The sequence below is a fragment of the Trichosurus vulpecula genome, chromosome 7 (genome assembly GCF_011100635.1).
Source record: "Trichosurus vulpecula isolate mTriVul1 chromosome 7, mTriVul1.pri, whole genome shotgun sequence".
Taxonomy (NCBI): Eukaryota; Metazoa; Chordata; class Mammalia; order Diprotodontia; family Phalangeridae; genus Trichosurus; species Trichosurus vulpecula.
Window position 1 is genome coordinate 30,030,735 of NC_050579.1, and position 17,982 is coordinate 30,048,716.

Below are 17,982 nucleotides of genomic sequence, written 5' to 3' on the forward strand. Positions count from 1 at the left end.
AGTCTCATTTGTGAAGCGCTGTGCTTGGCCATGGGTCAACTCTCAGAGATGCTGGGGGATGACGAGTCCTAATCTGAGAATGGTGGAGTTCATCAGGGAAGGCACTGTGAAGGACGTGTGTGTGTGTGTGTGTGTGTGTGTGTGTGTGTGTGTGTGTACATGTGTGAGAGAGAAACAGAAAGAGAGAGAAGAAAGACAGAGATAAAGAGAGACAGAGAGAGAGAGTGACAGAAAAGGGTGGGGGCGGGGGTGGTGGTACATATCAGTGAGATGAAGTACGTGCGCCATACTGTGGAAGTTGCAGTGGAAGCCAAAAACCTCTTAGAAATGAACCTAATGGGAGGGTTGGTCAAGGAGGAGCAGACAGAGAGCTCCAAAGGCCAACCTGAGTATTCTGAATTGGAAACCAATAGGGAGACTCTCGAGTGAGAGCAGAACATGGTGTTTTGCAGAGTACCCAAATGGTTATAGATGGCAACAGTCAGAACAAGGAGAGATCTGGGGTGAAGCTCATGGATTTAGAGAGGGAAAGGACCCTACAGGTTGTCTTATCCAAACCTCCTCATTTTAGAGTTGAAACTGAGGTCCAGATGCCACTTCCTTCAAAAAGAATTTCCTGATCCCCACCCCCATCAGTGTGTTTTTATTTTGTATAGATCCTATACTTAATTATCTGTGAACATACTGTGTACATCCCCAGCAGAATCAATCCATCAGCAAGCATTTATCAAGTGCTTACTATGTGCTAGGTGCTGGGGATACAAATGCAAAGAATGAAACAATCTCTACTATCAAGGAGTCTACATCCTAACAGATTGCTAGAATGGAATCCAGTTCCTGCCTTGGGTCCTTTCTAATTTTTGTTGTTACATCCCCAGCACCCAGCAAAATGCTGGCACATAGTAGGTACTTACCCCAGCACCCAGCAAAGTTCCTGGCATACAGTAGGTGCTTACCCTGGCATCTGGCAAAGTGACTGGCACATAGTAGGTGATTACCATGGCATCTAGCAAAATTGGCTGGCACACAGTAAGTGCTTACCATGGCATCTAGCAAAGTGGCTGGCACACAGTAGGCGCTTACCATGGCATCTAGCAAAATCGGCTGGCACACAGTAGGTGCTCACCCCGGCACCTAGCAAAGTTCCTGGCACACAGTAGGTGCTTACCATGGCATCTAGCAAAATTGGCTGGCACACAGTAGGTGCTTACCATGGCATCCAGCAAAATTGGCTGGCACACAGTAGGTGCTTACCATGGCATCTAGCAAAATCGGCTGGCACACAGTAGGTGCTCACCCCGGCACCTAGCAAAGTTCCTGGCACACAGTAGGTGCTTACCATGGCATCTAGCAAAAGTGCCTGGAACATGGTAGGTGCTTACCATGGCATCTAGCAAAGCAGCTGGCACACAGTAGGTGCTTACCCTGGCATCTAGCAAAGTGGCTGGCACACAGTAGGTGCTTACCATGGCATCTAGCAAAAGTGCCTGGCACATGGTAGGTGCTTACCATGGCATCTAGCATAGCGGCTGGCACACAGTAGGTGCTCACCCTGGCATCTAGCAAAGTGGCTGGCACACAGTAGGTGCTTACCATGGCATCTAGCAAAAGTGCCTGGCACATGGTAGGTGCTTACCATGGCATCTAGCAAAGTAGCTGGCACACAGTAGGTGCTTACCCTGGCATCTAGCAAAATCAGCTGGCACACAGTAGGTGCTTACCATGGCATCTAGCAAAAGTGCCTGGCACACGGCAGGTGCTTACCATGGCATCTAGCATAGCGGCTGGCACACAGTAGGTGCTCACCCTGGCATCTAGCAAAGTGGCTGGCACACAGTAGGTGCTTACCATGGCATCTAGCAAAAGTGCCTGGCACACAGTAGGTGCTTACCATGGCATCCAGCAAAATTGGCTGGCACACAGTAGGTGCTTACCATGGCATCTAGCAAAATCGGCTGGCACACGGTAGGTGCTCACCCCGGCACCTAGCAAAGTTCCTAGCACACAGTAGGTGCTTACCATGGCATCTAGCAAAAGTGCCTGGCACATGGTAGGTGCTTACCATGGCATCTAGCAAAGCGGCTGGCACACAGTAGGTGCTTACCCTGGCATCTAGCAAAGTGGCTGGCACACAGTAGGTGCTTACCATGGCATCTAGCAAAAGTGCCTGGCACATGGTAGGTGCTTACCATGGCATCTAGCAAAAGTGCCTGGCACATGGTAGGTGCTTACCATGGCATCTAGCACAGCGGCTGGCACACAGTAGGTGCTTACCCTGGCATCCAGCAAAATCGGCTGGCACACAGTAGGTGCTTACCATGGCATTTAGCAAAATCGGCTGGCACACAGTAGGTGCTCACCCTGGCACCTAGCAAAGTTCCTGGCACACAGTAGGTGCTTACCATGGCATCTAGCAAAGTGACTAGCACACAGTAGGTACTTACCCCAGCATCTAGCAAGTATCTGGCACACACTAGGTGCTTACTAAATATGTGTTGATTGACTGATAAGGAGAGACTACATGGAAAGTGATGCAGGAATGTAGGATGAAGGTGGTGGCTGGAAGGAAGAGGCAGGTGATTAAGCAAAGAGTAGGATGATAAAATGGGGGCAAGGTAGGGGTGGTTTTGAAGGGGAAGGAACAAAATTACTCCATGGTTGTGACCAGAGAAAGAGAAATGTAACCAGAGTTAATGGAAAATAAGAAAGGAAAGAGAGAAACAAATGAGCTCTGTTTTTGACATGCTAAGTTGTAACTGCTTAACGGAATAGCCAAATGCAGGAAACCAAAGGCATAGTTTCAGAGAGAGGCTAAAGGCAGTGCACAGATAAAGGCTTAAGGCACAGACTGGAGAATCATGAGCTCAGAGGTGGTAAGAGACCCTGGGAAGTGGATAAATTGCCCAATAATATTAGCATGAAGAGGGAAAAGAAAAGCACTTTGAATGAATGAAAGGATGGGCTCACTAATTAACTCCACACCTACTCTGACTACTGATCGGTGATACATGAAATCCCATCTCCTACCTCCAGGACTTTGCCCAGGCTGTCCCCCATGCCTGGAATGCTCTCCCTCCTCAACTGTACCTCTTAGGACCCTTGCCTTCCTTCAAGACTCAGCTCAGACACCATTTTTTTCAGGATGCCTTTCCTAGTCTCCCTCCCATTTGGGCTGCATTTATCTCGTATGTGCACCTGACCTCTCCATTAGAATGTAAGCCCTTTGAGGGCAGGAACTGTTATGGGATTTTCTTTTTCTTCCTTGGTACACAGTAAGTGCTTAATAAATGCTTGAGGACTGATTGGATGATTGCCTTGCATACATATGCATATCTGTGCATACGGCTAGATATGCATATAGCAGCATATTGGCTGAATTAAACTGAATTAAATCTTTCACTCAATATGTATTTGCTTATGAAGTAGCTAAGATGAGATACCAGGAAAGCACAACACCATGGAAGCCAGGGGAGAGAGAGCATCAAGAAGAGGGTGGGAGGTGACAGCAGGAAGTGGAGCAGAAAGGCCAAGAAGGATGAGAAGTGGTCAGGAGTGGGTTATTCCAGAGAAAGGAATGAATGGGATGGAAGGCAGACCAAAAGGGTCTGAGGAGCAAGTGCTGAGGGCAGACCCTCCATTAGTGGGTGACAGTGGGAGCAATGGAGGGGAGGAAGAGGAGGAGGAAGAGGAGGAAGAGGAGGAGGAAGAGGAGGAAGAGGAAGAGGAGGGAAGGAAGAGGAGGAGGAAGAGGAGTGGAGGAGAGGAAAAGAGGAGGAAGAAAAGGTAGAAAAGGAGGAGGGAGAGGAAGAGGAAGAAGAGGAAGAGAAAGCAGAGAAAGAAGAGGGGGAGGAAGAGGAGAAAAAGCAACTGAACTTGTGTGTGACTGGTTCCCTGATGGGCAGGCAACAGTCAGATTGTGATGCTGATGCTTGGTGCTTCCCTTTCTCCATTCTTGAAGAAGCTCTTCCCAGCTGAGCACATGCTACTCTCTCTTTTTGTTTTGGAAAGAGAAAGTGTGGGCAAGAGCCCCAAATCTTCTGGTACTGAAGTTACAGAGCATAGCTAAACAGCTGGGTAGATCCTGGATACCGTGTGAACAGGGAAGGGTTCCATCGGGCACGATTAAATTGGAATGGGTATCGGAAAAGGCTAGGAAGCAGGGTCTGAGAACAGAGACCATATTTTTTACATCGGAAGTTAGAGCCAAATGCTTTTTTGACTTTCTCATTATTTACAGCTTGGTACCTGAGTTTGCTCTGTGGTTTCAAGCCCCCAGGGGTAGGAGTCAGCAACCTGGCATGACTGAAGCCCAGTGAAGGGGGTCTGCTCAGGGACTCGAGCGAGGGGCTCTTACGGAGGTAATGGTCAGGTTTCAGGTCCTCGTTTCTTCCCTTTAGGATGTCTGTGTGAACAACAATAACAACAATCGTCCATTGTGGATACAGGATCAGCAAGGTGGTCACTTTTCCTGCCCTATCTTTAGCCAGCACAGAAATGGGGGGAGCCTGACTGGCATTTGAGCTGACAAGTACATTCACTGGCCATCGGACTAAAGACAGGCTGGGAAACAAATCTTTTCTAGAAGAAATCACATCAGAGAAAGAAAGTTTAGTTACTCATTAGGAGAAGAATTGGGAGAATAGAAAGTCTAGCAAATTACCTACCAATTAATAGCTCAGGAAGGTGAAATCTGTGAAGGTGAATCACAAGAAGTTAGGGCCCCAGTGGGGAAAAGTGGGAGAAGAGACCCTTCTCTCCCACTAATTAGATTTGTTCAAAGGGTCATAGTCTTTTTTCTACTCTAACATTCACCTGTGGCAAAACCGCCCTACCACTTCTGGTATCCAGTCAGAGGCAAAGACCACAGGATCATAAATTTAGAGCTAGAAAGGGACCTTAGAGGTCATAGGATGATAGATTTAGTGCTGGAAAGAACCTTAGGCATCATAGGAGGCAGCTAGGTGGTACAGTAGACAACGTTGAATTTGGGAGTCAGGAAGATGAGTTCAAATCTGGCCTCAGACACTTCCTAGCTGTGTGACCCTGGGCAAGTCACTTCACCCTGTCTGCCTCAGTTTCCTCACCTGTAAAATGAGCTAGAGAAGGAAATGGCAAAGCACTCCAGTACCTTTGCCAAGGAAATAAAGGGTTCACAAAGAGTCAGACACAACTGAAATGACTGAACAGTAACAACACTAACATCTACCTAACAGGACTGCAATGAGGAGCAAACGAAATAATGCATATCAATCACTTTGGAACCTTTACAATTCTATAGATTGAGATAACGTATTTATTATTAATAATATTATAATATCAATAATTATATTGATGATATTATAGTAATATTTATTATTATTGGTATCTTACAGGATCGTAGATTTAGATTGCAAAGGGAACTAAGATCATCCAATCCAATGCCCTCTATGTTATAAATAATGAATGCAGCGAAGTGAGATAGTAGATAGAGCACCGGCCCCTGAGGTAAGAGGACCCGAGTTCAAATCTCACCCCAGACACTTACTAGCTTTGTGACCCTGGGCAAGTCACTTAAGCCTGACTGCCTAAAAAAAAATTATAATGAACCTAAGGCCCAGCCAGATGAAATGATTTGCCCAAGACCAAACAGTAAATGACAAGAGCTGGGATTTGAACTCAGGACCTCCGACTTCAACTCTAGGGCTCTAGACTTTCACTGCTCTATCCTGCCCTAGAAGAAGGCAGTGAAAGAGAGAATGAGATGAAATTTCTTAAAAGAATCATGGAATTTCCAAGCTGGAAGGGACCCTAGGAATCATTCAGCTCAAACTTCTGAATTTTGTAATGGAGGACAACTGAGGCCCAGAGAGGGGAGACAATGTCCCTCAGTGTCTTAGAACTGGGTGAGAACTAGAATCTGATCTCACCTCCCAGTCTGTCCCCCGGTCCACCCTGCTCCTCTTGGGCATCTGAAAGCAAGACCCTCTCTGGAATCCATCACAGGAAAGGACATCACAGACTGTGTCCTGCAACCCTTATTTTAGCAAAACAAAGCTGGGAAAACCAGCTCATAAAGAGCAGAGACAAAGAGGGGGCCACGGAGAATCACGTGGCAGCCCACGAGTCCCAAGACCCTGATGCTCTTGACTTCAGCGTCTGAAAACCAAGCATCCTTTATGGGCCTGGCTCTCCTCAGCAGAGTAAACAGGGCTCTACCAATGCAGAGGGGTCTGGGAGGAAGGGAGAGGAAACACTACAGGTTGTTTACTCAGTGGCAACAGCCCCCCTGTGGCTTCCGCCCCCGCGTTCATCTCAGCAATTAGGATAATGGTTCTCCTACATGATAGACTGGCCATCAAGATAGTGAAGTCATCCTCCTTGGGTGAAGAGGAACCAGACACTCAGACCAGAGAAAAAAAGACCAAGGGTACCCAAGATACAGGGACACACCAACCACCTGTGATTTCATTGCATGGATACGCCTTCTAATGACCAGCCTCTCCCCATCCTCAAAGGGAGCCTTCCAAAGGGGCCGTGGGCTCCCTGGTCCCTAGTTCCATTATTCTCACTCCAAAAATTTCACCAGTGAGCAGGGCTGTCCCCTCCTCCAACAGAGAGAGCAAGATTTTGTGAAGGTCTTAGAGAGATATCGGGGCTGAAAAATTCCTGACCCTATATCCAAGCTGGTAGTGAGCCTCTCCACATAACTGTCTGGTCAACAAGGTTTTTCTGCTTGGCTCATGCCCACTGGTATGGCCTTTGGCATGGGTCATCTCTACATCATGAGGAGGCACTGGAGGATTGTAGTAGAGGGGGAGTCATTAACACATATTAATTAAGATGGTAGGGTGAAGATCCTCTGAGTTGGCATGGAGAAGGGAATATTTCCCTCAACCTAACCTATAGGCACAGCTTCAATTAAGAACTTCTCATAGACTACGATTTGTCTTCTTTTTTGAAAAGAGGAAATAAAGTTCCAGTACATCTTCTGGGAGAACATGCATGTTGCTGTCACTGAAGAGGCTGACATATCTGCTGGATCCCCAAAGCCCTTATTCTTGGCAACCCCTATGTGTTCCTTTTCTGCCCTCTCATACCCCACTTTAGTTTGGTCTAATTAAATCCAAAAAACAGTTGTCAAACACCTAGTGTGTTCAAGGCACTGTGCAAGGTACTGGGAGAAAAAAAAAGGGAAAAGAGAAAAATAGAAACAGTCCCTGCTCTCAAGAAGCTTATATTCCATTGGGGGGAATACAAGAGAGTTAAGTAAATACAAGGTGATTTGAAGGGGGAGATATCACCAACTACAGGGGAGAGTCAGGAAAGGGCTCATAGAGGAAGTGAACCATGAAGGAACACAGGGGTTCAAAGGGGCTGAGGTGAGAAAGAAGGGTGTTCCAGGTACCTTCTCAGCAACTGGCAAGTCTTAGTCACCCCTTGAGTCACCCAGGACGTGTCAGCAGTGGGACGAGAACCCAGGTCTTCCCGACTAAGACAGCTTGTCTGCCTCTCAAGCCGCTGTTACAATCTAACATCCTCTTTGTCATTTTTTTCCTTATCTACAAAATAACAGGGTTGTACTAGATGGCCTCTGAGGCCCCTTCCAGCTCCTATGACCCTAAGTTGCAGGGTTTCATTCTTCATTGTGGAAGAAATCTGACAAAACCCTAGAACCCAGACAGACTCAAGGTTGCCCCCCTGACCACCACAGCATGATTGTGATGCAGGGGTGACCCTGGGAGGCTGAAGGCTAGCTCCTCAGAAAGCAGATTCTGGCAGGGTTCCACCAGTCTGGAATGGTGTCAGGTAAAGGCCCCATGATACCCTTCCCATCTGCATGCTGAAGACCAGCCTTGCTACATTTGACCATGGGGTGATGAATTCTTTGGCCAAGGCAACTTTCAAAGACCCATCTACTAAGATTCAGAGAGGCATTAGTCGGCATTGAGGGAGGGCATACCCATACCAAGGAGATCACAGATCCTTCAAGTCCTAAAATGAGCATCACTACATGACATTGAAAAAGTTCTTCTATTTCCAAATGAGATGTTTGGGGTTTCCTTGAGGGTACCCTTTGCTCCAATGGGTGGTTCTCTTTTGGTTCTAGAAGTCTAAGCTAGCTCAGCACTGAAAACAGAAGGGAAGGTGATAGATAAAAAGGTGAGAGTAGAGTTGGCCAGCGAGAGCCCAGCTCAAAGTCTGTTTCCAGGGCCTGTATATCAGGATGTCAACCCAAAGGAAGACTATAGAATGCTACTAGAGGGGAGGGGAGGAACAGAATGGGGGGAGAACATGAAAAAAAACAAAGGAGGCCTAAAATAAAAAAAGATATATTTCTCAGAAACTATGAAAGTTATGGAAATTCAGATCCAGATAGGGCCCCCTCTTAAAATAGCCTCACTCATTCTCTTGAGATTCCAATCCATTTTCACATAATTCACTAGAGACCCGGTTTTCAAAAAAAGAACAAAGCCATGCCTTTCTCCCTGGCTACATTCACAATGTGAAAAGAAAGTTAGAAGGAAACCAGCCCCTCTCCACTGGCTGCAGCCTGATGAGCTGTCAGGGCCAAGGACAGTTCAAAGTCAAAGTGACTGGAAGCATATCCTCACTGACACTTCTAAGCTCTCTGTTCCATGCAGAGAAAAGGAGGCTGGGAAAGAGAGCAAGGATTGTTTTTTTCATTTCTGTTGGCCATCAGAGGTGTCTCAGGATGGGGAAAGGGACTCACCTGTGAGCGGGAGGTCTGGCAGGTCTGAGAGCTTAGCCATCCCCTTTCCGGCTTGCCTTATGCTGCTGTAGGTAGAATGTCTCTGCAGGACAGGAGGATTACAAAGGACAGGTTAGCTTGAGGTAGGTGGCAGGTCCCTGGATCCCCATGGTGTCTTGAAGCCCAGCTAGCATAGCCTCAAGCTGAGCAGGTATCCTTTCTGTGGCATCTCTTGCAAGGGCAGAACCAGGAATAATCGGGTGGAAGAGGCAATGGGGAAATTTTAGCTTTGATGTGAACATAAACCTCCTACCAACAAGGGAACAGGCTGCCCTTTACAGGTCGTGGGTTCCTTCTCCTTGAACATCTCCAAGTTGAGACTTACCTAACCACCTGTCAGGTACGTTAACATCAGAACTCCTTTTTTGTATAGGTTGAAATGTCTGGCAGCTCACGTACCTTTGCACTCTCAAATTCTTGTAGGTTCATGAATTTGTTAGAAGGTACCTTAGCTGCCACTGAGTCCACCATGCAGATGGAGAAACTGAGGCCCATAGAGATTAATATGAATTGACCAGGGTCACATAGACAATAAGTAGCAGAATAGAGATTAAAATCCTTGTTCTCAGATTCCAAATCCCAAGCCCTTTATACTGCAACACACTGTTTTTTCTACCGATCACCCAGTCTGCTTAAAGGCCTCCCACCCTATTTATGGAGAGTTCTAATCATTAGGACATTTTTCTTCTCATGGAGCCTGAATTGTCTCTCTGTAACTCTGTTCCCCACTCTGCCAAGCAGAACAAGATTCATCCCTCTGCCACATCTGTCCTTTGGACGCTTGAACCCCGTGACCCCAGCCAAGTCATCCCCTTTCTGGGCTCATTCAACTGATTCTCCTGAGATGGTTCCCAGGCTTCTCACCTTTGCTTGGAGAAAAAAAGGGCAGAGGGAAGAGTTTCCATTTCCATTTCTGCCTCACCAAGAGGAGATCTAGAGAAGATTCTCCACTGGGGGAATTGAGTTTAGCATTTGATTGGACCTGCGTGGAGGTGGTCCAGGTGACATGAGCGCCCCCTTCAGCTATAGGTAACTACAGGGCTACAGCCCTGGGTGGGGCTGAGGTGAAGGCAAGGAGCCAGGGTGGGCTCAGCCAAGCAATTCCTCAGGCCCTTGGCTCCCATCCTATCTTTCAATATGGCGCTCAGAATAAATCCCTAGATACTATGGAGGCCCTTAGAATACTATTAAGCAACGAATGAAAAACAACTTATTGAGTATTCTGTGACAGACATTGGGAATACAAATAGACAAGAAGAAATAATCTCTGACTTCAAGGGAGGTTGCCCTCTCTTGTGAGAGAAGAGATGGAGCAGAGATGGGCTCCTTTCCCATGCTCCCCTTCAGCTTACATTCTTGGTACTGTCCCCAAACAATTAACGAGCATTTATTAAACATATATTACATGTGCCTGACTACACTGTGCTAGGTATGGGATAGGACAAAAAAGAAACAACCTACATTCTCCCTGTTCCAACAAACAGGGAAGGTGATAAGGACATACACAAGTGTAGACAGAATAAATATAAATGGAATAAATACAAATAAATACAATTGCAAATAACTAGTTAAATCAATGATAGTGTGAGAGAGAGGATACTAGAAGTTGGAGGGATGAGGAAAGGCTTCATGTAGAAGGTGGCATTTAAGCTGGATCTTGAGGGAAAAGAGGGATTCTGTGAGACAGGGCTGAAGAAGGAATGTGTAGCCAACCTTCTAAACATGAACCCACTTCAGCTTTTCTGAAGGCCCTCTGTATGTCACCGTCAGGGCTGACGGTGCTCCAAGCCATCAGTGTCAAACTCACACTGAAACAAATCCCTGCAGCTACATATTGACTTAGAAAAGCACATATTAACATTATCTGTGTTGTGTTGTATTTTTATTTCTTTTGCTAAACATTTGTCTATTACATTTGAATCTAGTTCCCTCTCTGGAATTTTCAGGGTTTAACAGCTCTGATAGGACAGCGCTTCACTGGCTCCTTGTTACTGACTGTTAGTCTCAAGGAATACTGGATTCTACAGTGTCTAGCATTAGTCTGTCTGTCCGCCTTTTCTGAAAGAAAGAAAGAAAGGAAGGAAGAAAGAAAGAGAAAGAAAGAAAAAAGAAGAAAGAAAGAAAAAGAAAGGAAGGAAGGAAGAAAAAAGGAGAGAAAGAAAGGAAGGAAAGAAAAGAAAAAGAAAAAAGGAGGCAAAGAGGCTGTTAAAAAGCCCAGTTGCCTGTAGCACTTTAGTATAAATGAATTTCAATTAAAAGTACATTTATTCAATTGACAAATGTAAATGAGAACATCAGGTTTTTTTTTAAAAAAAAATTTAAGTAGAATGAGGAGTGCAGTGCCTGGAACTCCTGAAAAGCAAGAAGATGGTATTGAGGGGTGAGAAAAAGCAGAGAGGGAAGATTGCAGAAGATTCTGTACTTTGCTAGTTTGCCCCACACTGGCCTGTTCCTCTTCAACAGTGCCAGAACAAACAGAAACTGAGTACTATGGGGTTTTGTTTTTTTTCATGCAGCTGCAAATGCAATCAGTTCTGCTGCTCAAGATTAATGAAAATTTTTTTAATTTTTATTTTTTTAAACTATGCTGACTCCATATAAAGGAATCTCATTCCCAAGGAATTTCTTAAGTAATCTATGGATGTTCTCTCCAGAAACATGCCTTAAGATGCAAAAACTGTTCCTATGGGGTCTGCAGGGTAGCAGAAGTTTATTTTAATGAAGAGAACTGAGGTCCCCTCTTTCAGAGAGGAAGAAGCCAAGGTAGAGAGACATGAGGAGTTGGAACCGTGATCACAGAGAGATGATGCTGTTTCCAAAAATATGAAAAAAAATGATCAATTATTTTCTGAAGGATGAAAAAGAACAGGCACCATGTCCCATGGGCTTAAACAGGAAGCTGGGTGGTGCAGTGGATAGAGAGCTGGGCCCAGAGTCAGGAAGATCTGAGTTCAAATCCTGGCTCAGACACTAGTTGTATGACCCTGGGCAAGTCCCTAAACCTCTACTTGCCTCAGTTTCCTCATCTGTAAAACAGGGATAATAATAACCAGGGTTAAGGTGAGGATCCAATGAGAGAACATAGGTAAAGGCCTTTGCAAACCTGAAAGTTCTATATAAAATCTAATGCAAGGAGGAATCTTTCCCAAGATAGTGTTTGATAACTCAATCAGTGTTTATTAAGGCCCTACTCTGTGCTAGGCACTGGGGACACAAAAGAAGGCAAAATACAGAGCCTGCCCTCAAGGACCTTACAGTCTAACAGGGGAGAAGACATGCAAACAAATGATGTTCAGGATACATTAGAAATAATACAAGGGAAGGCCCGAGAATAAAGGGGATTTTAGTTGGGAACTGAAGGAAGCCAGAGGAGTAAGAGGAAAGAGACGAGGAGGGAGAGCTTCCAGCTTGGGGGGCAGCCAGGGATGATGGTAGAGTCAAGAGATGGAGTGTTGTGTGAGAAGAACAACATGGTGACCAGAAGAGTAATGGATTGAAGAGTCAATGGGGTGCTTTAAGGTGTAAGAAGGCTGGGAAAATGGCAAGGGATCAGGCTATGGAGGGCTTTGAAGACCAAACACAGAATTTTATATTTGATCCTGGAAGTAACAGGCCATTGTAACTTATTGAGAGGGGGCAGAGGGGAGGAGTTGTGTGTGTGAAATGACTGGACTTACACTTTAGGAAGATCACGTTGGCAGCTGAAGGGTGGCTGGACTGAGGGGAGGAGAGCTTTGAGGCAGGCAAACCCACTAGAAGGTGTGAGGGGATGAAGGTCAGCACCAGGGTAAGGGCAGTATTAGAGGAGAGAAGGGGACATAACCAGATGTTACAAAGGTGAATTCAACAGGCCTTGGCAACAGATTGGACATGGGGAGAAAGAGAGAGAACACCTATGGGCAAGTCTGGGGGGGATGGTGGTGCCCTCACTAGTAACAGGGAAGTTAGGAAGAAGGGAGAATGTGGGGAAAAGGTAATGAGTTGTGTTTTAGATGTGTTGAGTTTAAGATGTTTACAGGACATCCAGTTCAAGATGTCTGAAAGGGAATTGGAGATGGAGGACTAGAGATGGGCAGAGAGGTTAGCCCTAGATAAGTGGATTTGAAAATAATTTGCATAAAGATAATAACTGAACTAATAGGAGCTGATGAGATCACCAAATAAAATACTATAGAGGAACAAGGGAAGATAGCCCAGGACAAAGTCTTATGGGATACCCGTAGCTTGGTGCTAATCAGTTAGCCCACTTAAGTCAGCCAGACCTCTCTCCTTTCTTTGCAGAGATATAGAGACTACGGGTGAGAAGTATTGACTATATCATCAGACTCAGTTGATGGGTTGGTTAATTTTGAGAAGCTGATTCCTCCATCCCCCACCTCCTATAAAATTGTTTGTCGGAGAAGAAGGGTAAGGGAGGGGACAGATATGGGAAATAATGGGGATGTGAAAACAAAAGATATAAATAATTTTTTTCAATTAAAAAAAAAAAAAGGAAAAAGTCAGACACAAAGAATTCAGGCCTAACCACGTATTGGACTTCCAATGACTTCCTCTCCATCTTCCTTTTTGAAGAATTTTCCTATTGTTAAAACAAATGTCAAAAATAACTCACTGGAGGCCTCTCGGCCTTCTACATGCCCTCACCTTCTGAACAGTGAGTCACAGCTAAACATGACTTGCTTTTGGCTGCCAAGATCCCCTCCGCCCCGTGCTGTGCTCGGGCGGTCTGCAGGCTCCCTGCCAGCCCTCAGAGCTGTCTGCCCAGTCTGACTTCTGCATGGCCTGGGCATCTGGTTATTCTCATTCTTTTTTCATTTTCTTTCCTGAATCTGCATTGGGAATACCATCTTCTATGACCCTGAAATATTTCCCTGGGATCTGCTTGGCCAGGGGATACTATGAACAGAGCACTAGCTCTGGAATCAAAGGCCCATGACACGTACCATCTAAGACACTGAGTAAATCACTTCTCTTTCCGGGGACACACTTTCATCATCTGTAAAATGAGGGAATTGGACGAGATGACCTGGAGATACCTTCTAGCCTTGTGATCTTATGAACTTCCTACCCAACCACTAGGCTAAGGAAGGAACAGATGGGAGGTAATTGGCCCCTCCAGGGTCCTAGTGACTGATGAGCAGGGCATTGCTATCTGCTAAGTTGTAGTTCTTTGTTCTTCTTTCTGGAAGAGGACCAATGACATCAGGAAGGTGATGTCTTTACATGCAAGTGAATTGGACTTAAGTGAGGGAGGGCTGTGTAAAGTCACTAGCCTCACTTTCTACTCAGGAGCCATCTGGGCCCAGTGGCTAGATATAGACCAGGACAAATGGAGATGGCCCCAATGCAGTGGGAGGCCTTGGCCTTTTTAAGCTAAAATCTTTCCCAGGTCTCACTCTGAGGCAATACCCATTCAGTGATTAAGATTAGGTAAGAAATGAGGCAAAAAAAATGGCTTCTTCTACCTACTCAAAAGAAAAAATCAATCTGAATGGGTTTCTGGCCAGAACAGAAGCAATAGCTATTTACACTCACTCTGAGCCAACAAAACCCGACAATGACCAAATGAAGCTTGGGTTGGGGCCCATTATTGACTAATCAGTGAGAGCCAGAATGATCTGAGGTTAAGGCTTAGTCAAATAGCTCAAATACCATTTGAATCCCAATGGCTTTATCAATGCCTGGTTTCCAGAGCTGTATTTCAAGAGATTTACATTCCTTGTAATTGTCTTTCCCAGGTCTCAATTTGTCTGAGGCAACACCCATTCAGTGATTTAGGCTGGGTAACAAATGAAGCAAAAGATGGCTTCCTTTGCCTATTTTAAAAAAAAATCAATTTGGAAGGAAAAGACCCTCAGGGTTTCTGGCCAGAACAAAAACAATTGCTATTTACACTCACTCTGAACTATCAAAATCTAAACAGTAACCCAAGGGAGGCTAGATCTGGCACTTATTATTGGCCAATGAGTGAGAGCCAGAATGATTTGGGTTTAAGATATAGTCAAGTAGCTGCATTTGAATCCAAATGGGCTTTATCAAAGCCTGGCTTCCAGAGCTCTATTTCAAGAAATTTATATTCCGGGTCAGCTAGGTGCCTCAGTGAGTAGAGCACTGGCCCTGGAGGACCTGAGTTCAAATCCAGCCTCAGACACTTGACACACTTACTAGCTGTGTGACCTTGGGCAAGTCACTTAACTCCAATTGCCCTGCCTTCCCCCCCCCCCCGACCCCTGCAAAAAAAGAAAACAAAAGAAATTTATATTCCTTTGGGCAGAGCACCCACATGTTAAGTGTATGATTGCCCATGTGGAAGGAGGAAAGGGAGAAGGGAAAAAGGGAAGGAAGGAAGGTAGGAAGAAAGGAACGAAGGAAGAGGCAGCACTGCCCAACTGGAACTGATTAGTCCCCAGGGGCAGCTACTACTACTCACAAATTGTTTGTCCTTCATTCCCAAAGAAGACCAAAATGATCTGATTTCAAGGACTTCTGGGAAGAAGTCATTTCTAGATGGCTCTTAGGACAAGAGAACCTAGTTTTTTTTTTTCTATTAATTGAGAATTTCTGAAAAATTGTATTTTTTTCCACCATCAATTTTTTTTCTTTCACCACAACCACAGGAATCTGAACTTCAGACTCATAGCACCTCTGGAATTTCAATTTCCTAAAAGGCTTGTAAAACTGGCATCCAGAGACTACTGAGATTTCAGAGGCAGTGTGTGGCAGTGGCTACAGTCCCTGGACTGGGAGTCCTAGGTTCAAATTCTACTTCTGACTGTATCAACAGGGCCAAGTCAGGTCTCTGAGCCTCAGTTTCCACATCTGTAAAATGGAGATAACACACCTACCTCCCGGAGCTGCTGTGAGGCTCCAAAGTAATTTACAGATTTTAAAGGGTCACCCAAATGTTAGCTTTGCCCTGGCTGTCTTCCCCCTCCCCCAATGCCTGGACCCCACTCCGTCTCTAGCTGGGCCTCTTGGAATCCCCTAGCTTCCCTTAAGACTCAAGTACTGCCACCTCCAGGAGGCCTTTTCTGATCCCCAGCGAGGGGCCTCCCCCCACCTCCTGAAAACACTGTGTATCTATTCTGTCCACAATTATGCATATATGTTATCTCCTCCATTGGAATGGGGGCAGGGACTATTTGATTTTGCCTTTGGAACCCCAGCACTGGGGCCTAGTGCATGGCGAGTGCTTAATAAATGCTGACCAACTGATGGCATCATTCCTTCTAAAGTCTGTCTTCTTGTGACTCTAGAGTTCCCGTCTCTGTCAATCAAGCATCCATTAGAAATTTACCATTGGGAATAAAGGGGCAAAAAATCAAACAGTCTCTCATCTCAAGAAGCTCGGTAATTAAAGGAGAGACAGAAAGATGGACCAGCTTTGCCGATGGACCAAAGGATGATTATCTTCTTGCCGTGTGGCCAGTAAAAGCAGTCAGGCTGGATCCAACCTGGAGCCATCTCACTATCTCTGCTCTACAGTAACAGCAGCAGTGGTGGTAGTAGCAGTTGTGGTAGTAGCAGTGGTAGTAGTAGCAGCAGTACCACTACCACCACTACTACTTTTTTTGTTGTTCGGTTGTTTTCAGTCCTGTCTGACTCTTCGTGATCCCACTTGGGCTTCTCTTGGCCAAGATACTGGAGTGGTTTGCCGATTCCTTCTCCAGCTCATTTTACAGATGAGGAAACTGAGGCAAGCAGGGTTAAATGATTTGCTCAGCTAATAAGTGTCTCAGGCTAGATCTGAACTTAGATCTTTCTCATTCCAGGCTTGGTGCTCTGTCCACTGCACCACCCAGCCACCGCCTGCTGCCACTGCCGCTGCTACCAACTAGCATTGATACAACGCTAAGATTTTTCAAAGAGCTTTACAAACGTTATCTCATTTGATCCTTCTCGACAACCTTGTTAGATGTTATTAGTAGCCCTGTTTTTACAAATGAGGAAACTGAGGCTGAGAATCACTTAAGTGACTCAGCTGTTAAGTTTGTGAGGCAGGATCCAAACTCAGATCTCCCTGATATTAGGCCTGTCACCATGTCCAAATTAGCTCCACTCTGGCCATCATCCGTATCTCCCCTCCTTCTCCACCTCTATCCCCAAGCTTGGACTGTGGGCCGACAGGTGAGCCTTCACCTTCTCTTGCCCAGAAGCAAGCCTCTATTTCCAAACTGAGCAAGCCCCTTGCCAGCCTCCCTTCACACATTGTCCTCTATTAATATGTAGTAAGCTCCCAAAGGGCAGGAATTAGTTTTGTCTTCCTTTGAATCCTCAGTCCTTAGCACAGGGCTTGGCACTCAGTGAGCATTTTAAAAAATGCTTTATCTCTGCCTGTGTCTGTCTGTCCCTTTAGCTACCTTAAATAATCTCAAGACATCCAGATGAATTAGCTTCACTGTCCTGAGGTTTTTCTGCAGGTGAGGGCAAAGGACATCGCTGTCACCTGAGAAATGACTTTTTATGCCAATTAATCCAAAGGCTTCACCTCTTGAGAAAGTGACTTGTGTCCCCTTAGTATTGGAGACCCGCCGCCCCACCCCCACCCCCACCCCCAGGCCTCTTACATCCACCTCTGGCCTTGTCTGCTCTGTAGACAACCCACAAGCCACAGGAAGGTTCTGCTGCCCCACCTCCTGAGAAAAGGTCAAATTACTTTTTTTCTAGGTAGAAATACAAATAAATGAGGTTTCTTAGTGCCGCTGCTCTTTGCAGCAACTTATACAAAGTGTGGATGGGTATCGCCTCTGAGAGATGCAATGTGGCCTGGAGGGCTGGCATGCCAATCTCCTTTTACATGGGCTGCCCTCTGCCTCTCAGAATTTCTGGCATCCTGCAAAGTGCCATCTCCTCCTACATGGGGCCTTCCCTGACCCTCCTTGTTGCTTCTGCTTCCTCTCTGGAAATGGCTTTGTATATTTTTAAATTTAATTTTCTAAGTACATGTTGATCTCCCCCAGTAGAAAACCAGCCCCTTGGGGGGTGAGGGCAAGGCCTGTTCCATTTATGTCTGTGTAGTGCCTGACACATGGCAGCCACATAAGATTATAGACAGGAATTAGAAAGTACTTTAGAGGTCATTCAGTCCAGAACCCTCATTTTACTGTTGAGGAACTGAACTGATTCACACAGCTGGTTAAGTATCAGAGGCAGGCTGTCCTAACTCCAACACTCTAACCACCAGGCTACCTCTTTAGGCATTTACTGAATTGAAATGAACTGGGTTCAAGTGC

The 17,982-nt window shown here is 45.7% G+C and overlaps 1 protein-coding gene across 2 annotated transcripts in view; it reads right to left on the bottom strand.

Annotated features, from left to right (window-relative positions):
* SPECC1 (sperm antigen with calponin homology and coiled-coil domains 1) overlaps positions 1 to 17,982 on the bottom strand; it is a 354,946-nt gene that overhangs the window by 98,166 nt on the left and 238,798 nt on the right. For both annotated transcript variants that reach the window (XM_036767683.1, XM_036767682.1), the window contains 2 exons: positions 8,711 to 8,792; positions 4,246 to 4,402 (listed from right to left, as the gene is read on the bottom strand). In XM_036767683.1, coding sequence (XP_036623578.1) covers positions 4,246 to 4,402; positions 8,711 to 8,792 — 239 coding nt within the window. The remainder of the gene's footprint in view (positions 1 to 4,245; positions 4,403 to 8,710; positions 8,793 to 17,982) is intronic.